This window comes from Ctenopharyngodon idella, chromosome 16 (assembly GCF_019924925.1).
Source record: "Ctenopharyngodon idella isolate HZGC_01 chromosome 16, HZGC01, whole genome shotgun sequence".
Classification (NCBI taxonomy): Eukaryota; Metazoa; Chordata; class Actinopteri; order Cypriniformes; family Xenocyprididae; genus Ctenopharyngodon; species Ctenopharyngodon idella.
This window is the reverse complement of record NC_067235.1, coordinates 18,221,926-18,239,219: the sequence shown is the minus strand read 5'-3', so window position 1 is coordinate 18,239,219 and position 17,294 is coordinate 18,221,926. Positions and strand designations below refer to the sequence as shown.

Genomic DNA, 17,294 nt, shown 5'->3' with positions numbered 1-17,294 from the left:
AAATAATGACAAAGATTTTTATCTTCGCCACTTTGGCCTAAATGTCTGCCATTTTTAATTTTATTTTATATTTTGTTATTTTGTAAGGCTTTGTTTTTAAAATAGGGAAATTAGTTTGGCTGTAATGCTCAGTCACTTGCAAAATAGTAAAAACAACATGAAGAATTGTGATAAAAATCATGAATCGTGATTTTTCTGAAAAAAATCGTGATATGATATTTTTGCCATATCACCCACCCCTACCCTCATGCCATTTCAAACCCACAAGACTTTCGTTTCATTCACAAGACTTTCGGAACACAAATTAAGATATTTTTAATAAAAAAATAAAATAAAATACGCTTCAAAATGTTAATAAAGAGATTGTAAAATAAATCCATATGAATTGATCAGTTTAATCCAAGAAACACTATTGCTTTATATGATGAACAGATTTAATAGACTTTTATTTATAATAGACTTTTTATTTTATTAATAATTTAACAGACTTTTATTCACATATAAACATTTATTGCTCAGCGAATGTACATAGAGCACTCAAATTTGGTAAAGAGAAGCTGAATTAAATCTGTTTATCGTATAAAGCGATAGTAAGAAGAGTTGGATTAAACTGCTTGATTAATATGGATTTATTTATTTACTCTTTATAAACCTTTTAAATCAGACTTTTGGGTGAATAGACTTCTCTCTAAGATTTCACTGAAATATCTTAATTTGTGTTTCGAAGATGAACAAAAGTCTTAAGGGTTTGGAACAACATAAGAGTAATTGATGACACGATTTTCATTTTTGGGTGAATCTATTTTCATGGCCTATTTAACCAGCCTTAAAGCACATGGGAGCTTCTTGTTAAAGATCAATAGAAAACCTTCTGCTGTCTGGTAGCTCTCCTTAAGTATGAATGTAGGATAAATTGATTGTTTTGTAACATGCTGCGTAAGTACGTTTGGTAAAAAGGGCCGTCTGAACTTGCAGGTGAATGATAATGCAGTCATAAACGTCTATGGCAGTCGTATATTTTAATGGCTGCTCTGCCTATGTACATACTGTAGATTTTACTTGTATGCCGTTTAAATACACTTAGAGATGATTAATTGTGCTTTTAGTATAGGTGCATTATGTAAGGTTTATTCTAGTTATTTGTTTGAATACCCTCAAAGTTTTATATATAAAAAAAAAAAAGAAAAAAACTTTTTTAAAAGCCATGCTGTGATTTTAATTTGGAAAGTGCTTTTTGTTGTACTGGCAAATAATTAGTCTGCTTTTTAAAATTAAACTTTTCAACAGGAAATGAATGTAAAACAGGGCACATGGGGGCATGCAACATTTTATTCCTTCTGGTGAAGTATTGATTATTGACAGCAGAAAACAGGAAGTATTAATTACATTTGAACTAATTACCATAGAATATTTCTCACCACATGACCGAGGCTGAATTTGTTTTCATGATTTATACATAGTGTTGCCATACAATGGCACCATAAACATATTCCAAGCACAATTGACCATATGCATAGTTACTTCCTGGTTTTCGTTAAGCCAGCTTTGGCATTTCCGGTGATCTTTTAGCTGTCATTCTGTACTTGCTGTACATCAACACAAAAACATCAATGGTTGACTTTTTAATGTTGTATTTATATTTTAATGCAGTTATCACACTTTGCCAATTTTATCACAATTTGCCAATAAACCAGTTTTATTGATTGCAATAAAGGCGAAGCTAATGGGAATGTTTGAAAAAATGCATTGTCTGTAATTAGACACAAATTTTTTTTGTTTTTTGACACTACTAAGATGGCAACATTTTTCCAGCACTTCAAATGTTATTTTTAATGTGATGACCAAAAATATTTTTTGTTCATCATCCTTCTGAGATTGTCCCCATTTGTAAAAACTGAATGTTTCAAGATGTAGGAAATCCAGCATTTGATGGAAAAAACACTTTTATTTAAAAATAAAAAAAGACATTAATTAACACTATAACCAGCAGATGGCAGCAGAGGAGCATTTATTTGCGCATATATTAGCCATTTGCTGTAATAGTTTCACTTTTGAATGAATATTAAACATTATAAAATCACTAGGTTTAAATATACATTTTGTCAAGGTGAAGTATGAAGTACTCAGAAAATCTCATGGAAAACAATAACTTTTTTTGTGAATGAAAAAGAAAGCAAGCACTATAGTCTCCCTTTATAATCACAGAAGCTGTCAGTCAGTGCAGCGCAAGCTCAATGATTATTCCACACTTGTGAAAACTCACATTTTGTTCAGTGAATAACTAAAGTGCACAATAAATCTTTAATTTACAGTGTGTTGACGTTTTTTTTTTCACACAAAAGTGTGAAAACTGATGGCCGAATTAAATTTTGCTGAGGAGGAACACTGAGACACGTCTCTTTTTTTATGTTGTCTTACATTTGAATAACTAAAATAAACACTAGGCCTGACTATTTAAGTGACTATATTCTGATTATAAACTAAGTATTACACTACTGATGCTGTTAAAGCTACTTCAGGACATTGAAGATAACGAATCACCAACAAGTGACATTTCACTGTTTTACAGCTGGCATTATATTATTGCGGAACTTCTTAAGAACGTTCCATGCATATGGTTAATTGGCCTCGAGCAACCTGTGTTTACAATAGAGATGACTCCTTACTCCTTACAGGGTGCCCAGAGCCACTTAACCACACCATTAGACCTTTCAGAATTGTTAAATAACCACCTAATCATGACTATTACATCTAATCAGACCTATTTAAAATAGCCATAATCATTATGCACTTTAATTTCCAATTACATTATTGTAATTCAAAATAAAAAAAAGAACTTTGTACTTTGTGCTGCATTTGTACACAGACCATTTTTATGTCTTTCCATTTATATTTATGTATTTGGCAAATGCTTTTATGGAAATCATCTTACATTTTCACTAGATGTTTTATTAGTTCATACATTTCCTGTGAATCAAACCCACGAACCTGGCTTTGCTAGTTCATCACTCTATTCTTTGAGTTATGTGCCCTTTGCAGTGCTGTAGTGTGCTATGTGAATGCCCCATAATTGACTGTCTTGGATTTTCTAGATATGGTCTTAGAGAACAACAAGCTTTGTGTTCAGTTTTACATTCACATAGTTGTTTTTGCCAGGTTACCAACTTCAAAGGAGGTGATGAAATTGTTTCTTCACATTTGGAATAAGGGGAAAAATAAACGACTTTTCCAGCTTTCTTCCTTTGTGTGAAATAAGCCTTACATTCTAACTGACATGAACAAAAAATCCTTCATTAATCACAATTATTTTCATGACAATTACCTGACATAGTGAAATCATTGTGATAAACAACCATATTTACCTGTAACTAAAGATTTTATTTGCTACACAAACACATTATGATTCAAGTAAATTTGTTTTGTTTTGTAACCAGTTCATTTTCATGGCTTACTGATTTGGATTTGTCAAAGCTACTTGAGATTGACTGAGAGGAGTACAGCCCACTCTGTTGAAAGGCTTATGCAATTGTTACATAAAAACAAAAAACAAAAAAAAAAACAATTTAGCAATGTCACAAAAAGAAAAGCTTTAAATGGAAAAGCTACACTATTATAAAAAACACAACTATTTACATACTACTGAAAAATGCATTTAAGTTAGTAGCATCCATGCCATTTATCAAAGTTAGGTTCTGACCTGTTACATGCTAATTCCATAGCTACACCGTGCCGAAGAGGCGAGTAACAGACGAAAGTGGAATTTTGGCGAAACTTCGGACCCTGTGACTGAAGAGAAACTCAAGCTCATAGAGAAAGAGATGAAGGAACAGGAGACTCTGATTCAGGGTTACCATCAGGTGAGTCTCTCTCTCTTATCTTTGCTCATTTTCTGGCATATATTAAAATGAGGCATGCTGAAACATGGCTGGCATGAATGTGCATTTGTTATAATTAGGTTTTATTTTTTTATCCCTTGCCCTATATCTCTTTTCTTATGGTGAGACCTTACAAATGTCAATGAATGAATGATACAACACAAGACTCTGTAGCCTCTCATTTTTTAGATCATTATACACCATTTCAGCATAATGAGGTGCATAATTAAACACAGCTCTTTTAAAATGACACTATTACCACTCAGAATTTAGAATAACCTTAGTAATTACTTCTCGCATTTCCTGGAATTACAGAAGAACTCGTGGCCTTTCCAGAAAACAAATCCAATTAATTCTTATCTGGAACTATATTCAGTGTAATACATGCACTGGATATATTTGCATTTTGGTCATTAGTATATATATGCTACAAATAGGTTCAGAGCAAAATGTGTGAAACTTCTTTCCGATGGTTTTAACAGGAGAATGAGAAGCTATATCTGCAAATGAAAGCACTCCAAGCTCAAAGCAAACAAAACGAGGAGGCTTTGTTCATGGAAAACCAGAGACTTCTCACTGAGCTTGCTCTCACCAGGTCAGTGCTCTAAAAGTCTGTCAGTAGTGTTATAATACATATCACAGTGGGTTTTTACTATTCATGCTGTTCTTTGCAGCAGCTGATATAAAAGCAATGAATATTCATTTCCCAGGGACCGATTGAACATGAACGGCATTCAAAGAACCGTCGGAGGGAGAAGCATTGCTGACCAAAGCTTCAGCATTGCAGAGTTGACAAGTCAGGTACAAGCTGCACAGGTAAGAGAACTACATAATATCAACAGCTCTGTTAGTGAGCTGCCTACTTAGACAGCATTTTAGGTGCACTCCTGATGCAAAGTCTTTCTGTTTAGAAAAAGGAGGAACGACTGCAAGACGAAATCCACAGGTTAAAACAGGAGAAACAAGCCCTGCATGTAGACCTGGAGATGATGAAGAAAGAGCGAGACCTTGCCAGAGTTCAGGCTGTCTGTACTTCAGGTAAGAGCTTCAGATATGGAAATGTTATGGCGACAGTCTATTTTTGGCGATGTAATTGTCATATTGACAGAAATAAGCATCTGACAGGTGATAAAGGTTTCGAGCTAAAGATGCTCCAGGAAAAACATCGGGAGGAGGTTGCAGAGATGAAGAAGAGACTGCAGTGGTATGCCGAGAATCAGGAGCTACTGGACAAAGATGCATCCAGACTCCGAGCCGCCACCGCTGAGACTCAAAGGCTCACTGAGCAGGTGGAAAAGCTAAAAATGGAGGTCAGCAGGAAGGCCAATGAGCAACAGAGAAAGGCAAAGGAAAGGGCGGGTGAAGCTAAAAGAATCCAGGACCTGGAACGACAGGTCAGACACAACTTTCTCCCTCTCCACATATTCTTGTTGCCTTGTTCTGCAGGTACATCTCATTCAGGGCACGTTCTTTTTTGTGCTCTATTTCCTGAGAGCTGGAATTATCCAACCGTGTCTGTGAGTAACAGACCATCTGTCTGGATAGTCAGTTTTCCAACCACCTTCTCCTTACCACCTCCTCTTCATGTTAAACTCCTTTCTTTGACAGATTGTACATTAATTAACTAAATGAACAACTTTGTATTGAAGTGGCTCAGTGGTTAGCGTACATTTTCTATTCAGTGTGAGCCATGTTGCACATGTAGCTTTGAGTTTGGTTCTCACAAACCCTTAATAGTTTCCCGTCACTGTTTCTCAATCTAAAAATAAAGCAACAAAAATAATGTTAAAAAAATTCATGACTGGATTTTGAGTTCCACCTCCTGAGTGTTTTGTAATATTTGTTTGTAAACTTCTTAGATTCTGTACCATCTATCACTCATTTTCCCATTTCCTCTCTCAGCTTAAACAGATGGAAGAGCTCTTGAAATGCAGGCATCCAAACTCCCTGCCCTCCCTGATTTTGGCTGCTGCATCTGCTGGCGCAGATGTTGATGGATTGGATGTCCATCCCCCAACTGCCCCTCAGTCCTCCCAGACAGCGGCTCTTTTGGAGAGACGTATACATCGACTGGAGGCGGAGCTAGAGGGCCGCGATGAAGCAGCCAAACGCAGTCTCAGAGCAATGGAACAACAGTATCACAGAATCAAAGTACTTATTTCAGATTCAGTACTGAATAAGTCACAGGGAATTTTGTGTAAAATAGGGGTGTAACGGTACATGTATTCATCCCGAACCGTCACGGTTTAGTGCATACAGTCAGATGACGAATACAGCCAGTCACAGGTGATTCACGCTCCAGACCAGATGGTGGCACCCGCGGTAATGCACCGCTGTTTGCTAACTGCCACAACAGGAAAAGTCAAAGAAGAAGAAGAACAGACGATCTACAGTATGCGTAGATATGTTTATGTGTAATCTCTCAACCAGTGTTTCAACCGCGGAAAGACATCAATAAAACATTTGGAGAATAATATCTCACGTAGCATTACATTTACCTCAGGCTAGTCATTTAGTGTCCACAACATGTTAGTTCACTCCAGAGGGGAGCTTATCACTAAAAATATATACACTATGTTAGTTTATATATTCATTATATTTACTTTACCTGTTAGTAATGTCTTAATTATTTAATGTTTAATTTTTTATGAAAACAAATTATGACAGTATGATTATTATTTTTTAATTATTTATTATTTTTTAAATGATTATTTTTTCAAAAATGAATTGGAGTATAAAAATAATTTTATAATTAGATTTAGAAGTTGCAAAACCTCCTTTGTGCAATTTACATTTTTATTTTTTATTTATTTTTTTATTTTTTTTGAGTGTTTATGTGATAGTGATTATTATATCTAAAAATAAATAGCGACTGAATTTAATAGTTTGGGCTCTGTTGTTAATTGTAAACTTTAATATTATAGTAATATGCAAGAAATGACTCCCTGTATATAGTTTACAGCATTAGCTAAAATAGATTATTCTTTTATCCTTAAGAAAATGTTAATTATAATTATTTATTTAAAAAGAGAGACCCAGTTTGTTCAATAAACCACTGTTTAATAAAAATAAAAAAAAAAGCAATTTTATGTTTAGTTTTCTCCCCCCTGCTATACTGAACCCGTACCAAACCGTGACTTCAATACCGAGGTACGTATAGAACCGTCATGTTTGTGTACCATTACACCCCTAGTGTAAAAGCATTGAACGTTACATCTAATCTAAAATTGAGACCAGGTTACGAAACAAGTTTGAACTATTGGAACTTGTTGGCTCTGAGCTCACTGACTGAAGTGCTTAATTAGTATGGGGAAAAAAGCAACTCAAGCTACTTTTCTTTTTTCAAAGCATGTTATTTACCAGAGACCACAGCTGGATCAATCTATTTCCAGAAAAACAAGTTTGCCAAGAAAATGAGGTTTCTATTTTAAGTCTTAAGTGCACAGGGCTTTTAATATGTTTTCAGAGTGGCAGCATTTCTTTCATTTCTAAACCCTGCATGACTTGAATGTTGGAAATAGAAATAGAAATAGAAATAGAAACTGAAGCAAAGTAAGGCTGGGTGATATATTGAAAATTCACTATATATTTGCTGATATACACAACCCTTCAAAAGTTTGGGGTCAATACGATTTTTTTTAATATTTTGAAATGAGCATCTTATTCTCACCAAGGCTGTATTTTATTACTTTATTTGATCAAAAATACAGTAAAAACAGTAATACTGTGAAATATTATTACAATTGAAAATGACTGTTTTCTTTCATAATGCATTTTAAATATTTAAATATATTCCTGTGATGGCAAAGCTGAATTTTCAGCATCATTACACCAGATCCTTCAGAAATCATTCTAACATGCTGATTTGGTGCTCAAGAAACATTTCATATTATTAATGCTGAAAACAGTTGTGCTCCTTAATATTTTTGTGGAAACTGTGATACATGTTTTCAGGATTCCTTGATGAATAGAAAGTTCAAAAGAACAGCATTTATTTGAAATAGAAATCTTTTGTAACAATATAAAAGTTTTACTGTTGCTTTTTCATAACTTCAGTGCATCCTTGCTGAATATAATTATACGTTTCTTGAAAAAATGTTTTGACCCCAAACTTTTAAATGGTAATATAAAATAAAGCAATATTGTGAATGTGAACATTGCAATTGTTTTAATGCATCTTTTATTAGTCCATTAAGTTTGCTTAAGACTCTCAAGACTCATTAAGACTCTCAAGGCAGTAAGTTTGATTCATTATGATGAATCAGTTCATAAGGTGAATTGGTTCAAAACTCATTCAACTATATAAATATATATTATAATTATAATAATATTATAATATAATTAATAACATATATAACAAATAAATATACAAATAATAAACATTATTTATTAATTAAATGTAATATACATTTTATTTTTGTTTTTATTCATTTTTTTAAGCTATATTACCCAGCCCTGATGCAGTCAGACTTTAAAGACTGATGCAATTAAATGCTATTTTGAGCCAGCTCAATTAACAATGTTTGCATTTCATATGTGGTGTTCTCTTCTTTTTCAGCTCCAATATGAACAGCATATCGCAGATCTGGAGCAGCGTTTGGCTGAGAAAAATCAGAACAATGAGGCCACCTCATCAGAATTGTCTGAATCACAAACTCAGAGGTTAAAGGCGGAGCTGGAGGAAGTGAAGATGGCCCGTCAGAAGCAGGAGAGCACCCTCCAGGCAGAGGTGGCCTCTCTGCAAGTACAGCTCCGCCAGGCCCAAGCTCTGACGCAAACAGACAAACCTGCCCGCAGCCCCTCACGCCACCAGCTCAATGCAGAGGCGGCACAAGCAGCACGCATCGAGAGACTAACCCAGGAGCTGAGCTCAAAGAGCCGCACCATTCAGGAGCTGAGTCGCACTGTAGAGCGTCTGCAGAGGGAGAGGAGAACAATGCTGTCAGGTCCTGGCTTCGATCGTGATGAGCCCAAGCGACATTTGGGTGCAGCCAAAGAGCCCAAAAAACCCACAGCCGAGACTTTCCCCCCTACCCAAGATGAGAAAGACTACCATCCCGGAGCGTTCTCGGGATCACACATCTCAGAGGTGCAACTGGAGAACGATAGTTTGAAGATGAGGTTGGAACAACTAGAGATACAGAGAGATCAAGAAAAAGCTTCCTTGCAGGCTGCAGTCACACATGCACAGAATCAGCTCCTCAGGTAAAGTCTTTTGGAGTGGTTCAGTCATGTTTTTATAAACCATTTTAAGCACCCTTGAAATGTTCTAAACAACAGATAAACAACAGTGGCCCTACTATGAAGTGATACCTTAAAACAGTCCTATAATTCTCTTCACATGATTGCCTGTCAAACCAACAATCGAAAGAAATGAGAAATTATATTTTTCATAATGAAAATGTCGGCCACTGTAACAGTAATGAAAATTATCAATGACAATGAATTATTGAATTATTATAAAACGGTTAGTTCCTGTCCTTGATTCTGATTGGTCAATAGCTGAGTTTTATTCATGATAAAACACGGCTATGACCGCTTCACCCAACAGTTCTGTGTATCACTACACAACACCCTTAGCAACCACTCTTAGCAACGTAAACTGTATGTTCTCAATAGATATTGTTCATTGAAACGTACTGTATTATGTAGAAGAGTATTGTGAGAAAGAGAACGAATGAGCGAGTTTATTACCTGCATTCAGATTTAGCATTTTCCTTCAGGTCAGTCCTATGTTCATAATAAAAGATCTGTTTAAATGTCCGATGTATTATCCTGTCCTTTTAACAGTTAGGGGTTTTTCCCGTGACTGACAGCGCTAGTCAAAGCATTTGTCACTTGCGTCTTGTTCCATGTTCACAACAATTCAGTTGCGTCTTGTTCCGTGTTCACAACAACACAGTCTTTGCCACCACCTAATGGCGTAATAATGTAACTTCTGTTGCTGTTCACGGTCAGGGACTATTTTTTCCGGCAGAAGGAAGGCTTTAGTGAAAGTTTACTTCATGAAAGTTGCATTGATAAATATTTTTGGCTTTAATATTTGTATTGTGTGGTAACCATTTTATAACAATAGCAATAAGGTACTCAAGGCTAGTGCTATATCGTGAATAAGTCACGGCTGAAGGGCATTGCAACCCCTTCAGCCGTGACTTATTCATGACACAGCACAGCCTCTCGTACTTTATTGCTTACTTATGAATTATTATTATTATAATCAGCATCAATTAAATTCAGTACAACAAGTGATCATGAGAAAATATATAATTTTCCATACTTTACAGTAATACAGTATATATATATATATATATATATATATATTTTTTTTTTTTTTTTTTTTTTTTTTTATTAACATACAATAATAAAAAAATATATATGTAAAATGAAATAAAAACTGAAGAATTGTATTGCACTGTGGGATGTACAGCATTTAAATAATTTTCATTAACTCTTTTCCCGCCAGCATTTTTTTTAAAAAGTTGCCAGCCAGAGCCAGTATTTTTGATCAGCCCCCAGAATATTTTGTTTTATGAATATCTGAACATGCAATATATCAAAAGAAAGAACACAGCCTCTGCTTTTAAACAAAAAAGATGTAATTTAAACCCTTTTATTCTAGCTTAATGCATTCTTTTTTTTAATCAACACTTGACTATAGGTAAGTTTCATTAAGCTGAGAAAATCACGTTTTTGTCAAGACTATATTTGGATCGGATTCAGAAAGATGATCAAAACATAGATGGAGTAGAATGAGTCCTATACCTCGTCCTGGGTTGACATTTAATTTAGTAACGTTAGGCAGTTCTATTGCTTGTTTCTGCTTTTCGCCTGTGTTTTGATCCGGAGATTCTGTACTCTTTCAGAAGATGTGTAATGGCGCCCCCCTACCGTATAACAGTAAAAACAAGGATTGCCAGAAAATTATGTCAATGGCGGGGAAGCGTTGTGTCATAAATGGCGGGGAAAGAGTTAACATGATGATTCAGTGTAATCGTATATAAATTAATAACGTTATCAAATATTACTTTTTTCAGGATTCAGGAGCAGAATGCTGAGCAACTCACCTCGGTCAAGGCTGAGCATCGAAAAGAGATTGAACGCCTTCTAGCTTGCCATGCCCTTGAGCATTCCTCCTCCAAGGTGGCTGAACTCACCAATCAAGTGAACACACAAGAGGTTGGTCCTTAAACAAATTAATTTGTAGCTGTTTATGTCTCTCCAACATATCTATTTATATGGCTGTGTGCATTTATTTGCTGCCAAGTGTTTCCTTGGCACTAGAAACACCAAGGTCATGGGAAGAAAATTAAATACTTTGCTTGCATTGTAAGTCATTTTACATAAAAGCTTTGTGTATTCTGGATTCTGGATTCATGTAACTTTTCTATTTAGATTATAGTGCAGCATTTACAGGGGCAAATAAAGGAGCTCCAGGGAACCAAAGATGCTCTGGCTGTGTCTAAAATCAGAGAGGAGACCCTGCAGAATCAGGTAGTGAATCAGTTATTCAGTTACCGTTCTTCTTTAAACACAGGATTTTTAATTTTCTCTCCATATTTCCTGTTATAAATAGCTATCAAAGCTTCTGGAAGAGCTGAAACAGGCCAAAGAAGCCCACAGTCCTGAACTAAGACACTTCACTAGCCTGGAGCAGAAGATTCAGTCCATGGAGCTCCGCTACAATCAGCGTGAGAAACAGCTTCAGCAGGTAACACACCTACACACAATATATATATATATATATATATATATACCCTACCATTCAAAAGTTTTAAGTAGGGATGTCAAGCAATTACATTTTTTAATATAATTAATTACATGATGTGCCGATTAATTAATCTAATTATTCGCAAATTAATCACACTTAAATTTGGCTGGGAAATGACCCCCAAAAGATCATTTAAAGTCATTATTGTGTTAAAGGTGCAATATGTAAGAATTTTGCAGTAAAATATCCAAAAACCACTAGGCCAGTGTTATATATTTTGTTCACCTGAGTACTTACAATATCCCAAATCTTTCCAACTATTTGAAAAGCGTGAGGAAATTGCAGTTTTAACCAAGGCTCCAGGACGTGTGAGGAGTCGCCTGTCAATTGTGTCACACCCGCCTTACCCTCGATTTCTGGTTTAAATTTGTAGAAAAAAGAAATGTGAAGTCCGCACACTGAAAATAACTGCTCCAATAAATAATGCAACGTTTCGACCAACAGGTCTTCATCAGGCACAAACATGTGGCATACACTCAACTCTTTATAGACATCAGGTGTTCAGCTTAATCAACCTGACTCAAGAAACAGGTGACACCCAAAGGCTCATGTGGGAGGAAAAAAGATATATATATATATATATATATATATATATATATATATATTGTATCTAGAGTTTTCTCTCGACTTTGTATATTCTTATGAGGTTCATTTGTACTTTTTTTTTTTTTTTTTTTTTTTTTCCCACATGAGCCTTTGGGTGTCACCTGTTTCTTGAGTCAGGTTGATTAAGCTGAACACCCGATGTCTATAAAGAGTTGAGTGTATGCCACATGTTTGTGCCTGATGAAGACCTGTTGGTCGAAACGTTGCATTATTTAATAAATTATTTATTGGAACAGTTATTTTCAGTGTGCGGACTTCACATTTCTTTTTTAATTAGTTTTTTTGTTGTCCTGCACCTGAGCCCAGTTTGGGTTTTTTTTTTTTTTGGGATGTGCACATCTACCTGAATATTTTGATTTGATTTGCAGCGACTGTGGCATAATAAAAGTTCCACTGCTCGCGGCATGTGTTGCACAATCGCTCCAGCGGCCTCGTTCAGCTCCCACAACACTCAGTCCTGCTCTGCTTCATACTACAGTAATGTTAATAATCGCATCCATGAACTTGATTTCTTCCCGAGTCCTATCCCGATTATTTCCACTAGCTGTGATGTGAAGACCACATGTCCCAAGATTCTGCGCTTAAACTTGGCGTCATCAAGCAACGCCTTTGTTTTGAATAGGCCTCTAGCGGACAGAAAATCTTACATATTGCACCTTTAAATAAGAAAAGCATCAAAATGACATTTCTGTCATTAAGTACTCACCCTCATGTCATCCCAAACCTGTAAGACCTTCGTTCATCTTCGGAACACAAATTAAGATATTTTTGATGAAATCCAAGGGTATCTGATCCACACATAGGCAGCAATGACACTGCATCTTTTGAGGTCCAGAAAGGTACTAAAGACATTGTTAAAACCATTGACGTGACTAGATGAAGCGACGAGAATACTTTTTGTGTGCGAAAACAAAAATAACTTTATTCAACAAATTCGTCTATCCCCTGTCATACTGCTATGCTATTTTCGTTGCAGAGCTTCAGTGTTTATGTCCATACGGCGGCTCAGTATTGGCCAGCTCTAGTCACGTGAGCAGCACGACGCGTGCGTGAGCCCACGTTCAGACATAAACACTGAAGCTCTGCAACGAAAATAGCACAGCACTATGACAGGGGACAGACAAATTTGTTGAATAAAGTTGTTATTTTTGTTTTGTTTTTGCACACAAAAAGTATTCTCATTGCTTCATAACATTAAGATTGAACCACTGTAGTCACGTTGACGGTTTTAACAATGTCTTTAGTACTTCTCTGGACCTCAAAAGTTGCAATGTCGTTGCTGCCTATGTGTGGATCAGATACCCTTGAATTTCATCAAAAATATCTTAATTTGTGTTCCAAAGATGAACGAAGATCTTATGGGTTTGGGATGACATGAGGGTGAGTAATTCATGACAGAAATTTCATTTTTGGGTAAACTAACCCTTTAAGTGATTACTCTAAATGAGTAAGTCATTGATTCATTCATTCATTCATTCGATTAGTTTAAAATGCTGATTCATTCAGTAATGAAATAAATGGCTCTCTTTATGAATGGGCCATTGAATCATTTTTCACCTGACTGATTCGCTCAAAACGCGGATTCATTGTGTTGCTCGGAGATGCACAACAGTTCTGCTTTGGCTTTACAGGTAATACAGTCAATGTTGTGTCTAAAATAGAACACAGTATTAACTTCTTATTTATTGAACTTGTATAAAATCAATAGGCCTATCACATTTGCACTTGTGCTATTCAGGATAAAAACAGCACTAGTGTGATATTGCTTAACTTTATCACATGATATAAATATGAGACAAAAACTCATACAGGGGTGTTTTTGCCCTGATATCTTGAATTTTAGAGGCATTATAATTGCATTCTATAGGCTTCATAACTCAGTGAGTTTTTGCCCTGATTCATGTCACCAGTCAACTGTATGAAATGTAAGATGACCTATGTAGGGCTGGGGTGAGGCAGGTGCATTAATTGCGTTAAATCATTTTATTCGCATTATTTTTCCATAACTACTCAATTAAATTAACGGGTTAAATCAACAGCTCTAGTTTTAAGCTTTAAAGAAATTAATACTTTTATTCTGCAAAGACCCATTAAATTGATCAAATGTGACAGTAAAGACATTTTTAATGTTACAAAAGATTTCTGTTTCAAATAAATGCTGTTATTTTGAGCTTTATATTCATCAAAGAAACCTGAAAAAAATGTACACTATATTGCCAAAAGTATTGGGACACCCCTCCAAATCACTGAATTCAGGTGTTCCAATCACTTCCATGGCCACAGGTGTATAAAATCAAGCACTAGGCATGCAGACTGCTTCTACAAATATTTGTGAAAGAATGGGTCGCTCTCAGGAGCTCAGTGAATTCAACCGTGGTACCGTTCCCACCTGTGCAGTAAGTCCATTCGTGACATTTCCTCACGACTAAATATTCCACGGTCAACTGTTAGTGGTATCATAACAAAGTGGAAGCAATTGGGAACAACAGCAACTCAGTCACGAAGTGGTAGGCCACTTAAAATCACAGAGCGGGGTCAGTGCATGCTGAGGCGCACAGTGCGCAGAAGTCGCCAACTTTCTGCAGCGTCAATAGCTACAGACCTCCAGACTTCTTGTGGTCTTCAGATTAGCTCAAGAACAGTGCGTAGAGAGCTTCATGGAATGGGTTTCCATGGCCGAGCAGCTGCATCCAAGCCTTACATCACCAAGTGCAATGCAAAGTGTCGGATGCAGTGGTGTAAAGCACGCCGCCACTGGACTCTAGAGCAGTGGAGACGTGTTCTCTGGAGTGACGAATCCCGCTTCTCTGTCTGGTAATCCGATGGATGAGTCTGGGTTTGGCAATTTCCAGGAGAACGGTACTTGCCTGACTGCATTGTGCCAAGTGTAAAGTTTGGTGGAGGGGGGATTATGGTGTGGGGTTGTTTTTTAGGGGTTGGGCTTGGCCCCTTAGTTCCAGTGAAAGGAACTCTTAATGCTTCAGCATACCAAGACTTTTTGGACAATTTCATGCTCCCAACTTTGTGGGAACAGTTTGGGGATGGCCCCTTCCTGTTCCAACATGACTGCGCACCAGTGCACAAAGCAAGGTCCATAAAGACATGGATGAGCGAGTTTGGTGTGGAGGAACTTGACTGGCCTGCACAGAGTCCTGACCTCAACCCGATAGAACACCTTTGGGATGATTAGAGCGGAGGCCTTCTCATCCAATATCAGTGCCTGACCTCACAAATGCTCTTCTAGAAGAATGGTCAAAAATTCCCATAAACACACTCCTAAACCTTGTGGAAAGCCTTCCCAGAAGAGTTGAGGCTGTTATAGCTGCAAAGGGTGGGCCAACTCCATATTAAACCCTACGGATTAAGAATGGGATGTCATTAAAGTTCATGTGCACATAAACGCAGGCGTCCCAAAACTTTTGGCAATATAGTGTATCATGGTTTCCACAAAAATATTCCCCTAAACTTTTGAAAGGTAGTGTACTAACTGGCAGTTTGACACATACACAGAGAAAACAACCAGTGCATGTCTGTTTTTCAGTTGCTGTACAGTATATAGTTGTTCATAATGGATCTCAGCAGCAGTCTGCTGATTGACAACCTCTGCACTATATTGTGATAAAGTACACTGATGTTAGATGTGTTGCAGGTGATTGCGGACACACGGCGGGTGGTGGAACAGGAGCAGCAGGGTGAGGTGGAGCGCTGGAGGAGACTCGCTCACAGCAGGGCTAAAGAGCTGGATGCCTTCAGACTGGAGCTGGACTCTATACTGGACGTGCTCCGAGAACTCCAGAGACAGGGTGTAGTCATCCCCCTCCCCGAACACACATCCTCCACCACCCACACATACCTGCCCCTACAGTCCTGAGCTGCCTTTGCAACACTTTTTTGTAAAGATTATTTATTGTCAAGGAACATGCTGGGTATGTAACATGTTAGTAATTGTAGCATAAATCCAAATGTTATTTTGTATTAAAGTTAATTATTATGTGAACAAATATTTGTCCTGTTTTGCTGCTCTGTTGTTTTTACAACATCCAACATTGAGCAGAATCCAAAACCCCTGAACAAACAGCAGTTGTTGATACACCACCCACATAAGAGTTATAAAAATGTGCATCTCAAAAGCTTAACCTAAAAGTATGTTTACACAACAGATATTGCAGACGTCACGATTTATTACTTGCCTTAGAGCTGGCCTCAGAGGACACGGTCTGAATGCTAATGAACTACTAAAAGAACATAAATTGAGTAAGTGGCTGGAGATGGAGCTGCTGCATTGTGTGACGATTATTAAGAGCTGATCAGCATGCAGAACTGTTTATAAACACCAAGGGTCCTGACAAAAATATAATTTAATTGGGCACATAGGATACATTTGCGGAGAGGCCATTAAGTTTAAAGAAATTTAAACGGGAAATTTACAAAATCATTGCTTTTCAAAAAATAGATTTGCATAATCACAAAAAAAGGCAGTTTAGTAATGAGTCAAAATAAATGCAGTACTGAACCTAACCTAAACTTCAGCTAGTGTCACTTTGTTCAAAGCTCTCCTTAGCTGTCACCTGTCTAAATTATGAATTGTTTGTCTGCAAGTTTGAATGTTTAATAATGTCACTCTGTAGGTCTGGAGTCATTTCTATTAGAATTTTTCCTCAGGCAAAGTTTTCATCAGTGCTCATTTTTATATTTGCTAATGCTATATACTGTAGTAATAATAATAATATTATGGGTCTTTAAAGGTTAAAACATTGTAAGTGATCCCATAATTCTACACTATAAACTACAACAGTATTTTCAGCTAAATTTTACACTTTTAATCACATGAGTGTTCTCAGTGGTTGCCAGGACATTGCTATGTGGTTGCTATGGTTTCTGAGTGGTTGCTAGGTAGCAACTTTTTGGTCCAAATCAAAAAATGTCTTTATGACATTCTGGCCTCTATATATGATCCTTCAATGTATATATGGTCTATTTTATCATCTGTCAGCTGAAAATCGCCAGGTTAAAAAAGTAATAACACAAGCTGAATGATTTCAGGT

General features: G+C 36.6%; 1 protein-coding gene across 1 annotated transcript in view; it reads left to right on the top strand.

Moving 5' to 3' along the window:
* cep162 (centrosomal protein 162) overlaps positions 1-16,250 on the top strand; it is a 30,703-nt gene extending 14,453 nt beyond the window's left edge. The window contains exons 16-26 of the mRNA XM_051865841.1: positions 3,720-3,857; positions 4,358-4,470; positions 4,586-4,691; positions 4,787-4,913; positions 5,001-5,269; positions 5,778-6,026; positions 8,434-9,080; positions 10,910-11,051; positions 11,268-11,366; positions 11,449-11,583; positions 15,899-16,250. Of these exons, the coding sequence (XP_051721801.1) occupies positions 3,720-3,857; positions 4,358-4,470; positions 4,586-4,691; positions 4,787-4,913; positions 5,001-5,269; positions 5,778-6,026; positions 8,434-9,080; positions 10,910-11,051; positions 11,268-11,366; positions 11,449-11,583; positions 15,899-16,120 (2,247 nt within the window). The 3' untranslated portion in view covers positions 16,121-16,250. The remainder of the gene's footprint in view (positions 1-3,719; positions 3,858-4,357; positions 4,471-4,585; positions 4,692-4,786; positions 4,914-5,000; positions 5,270-5,777; positions 6,027-8,433; positions 9,081-10,909; positions 11,052-11,267; positions 11,367-11,448; positions 11,584-15,898) is intronic.
* The last annotated feature ends 1,044 nt before the right edge of the window (positions 16,251-17,294 follow it).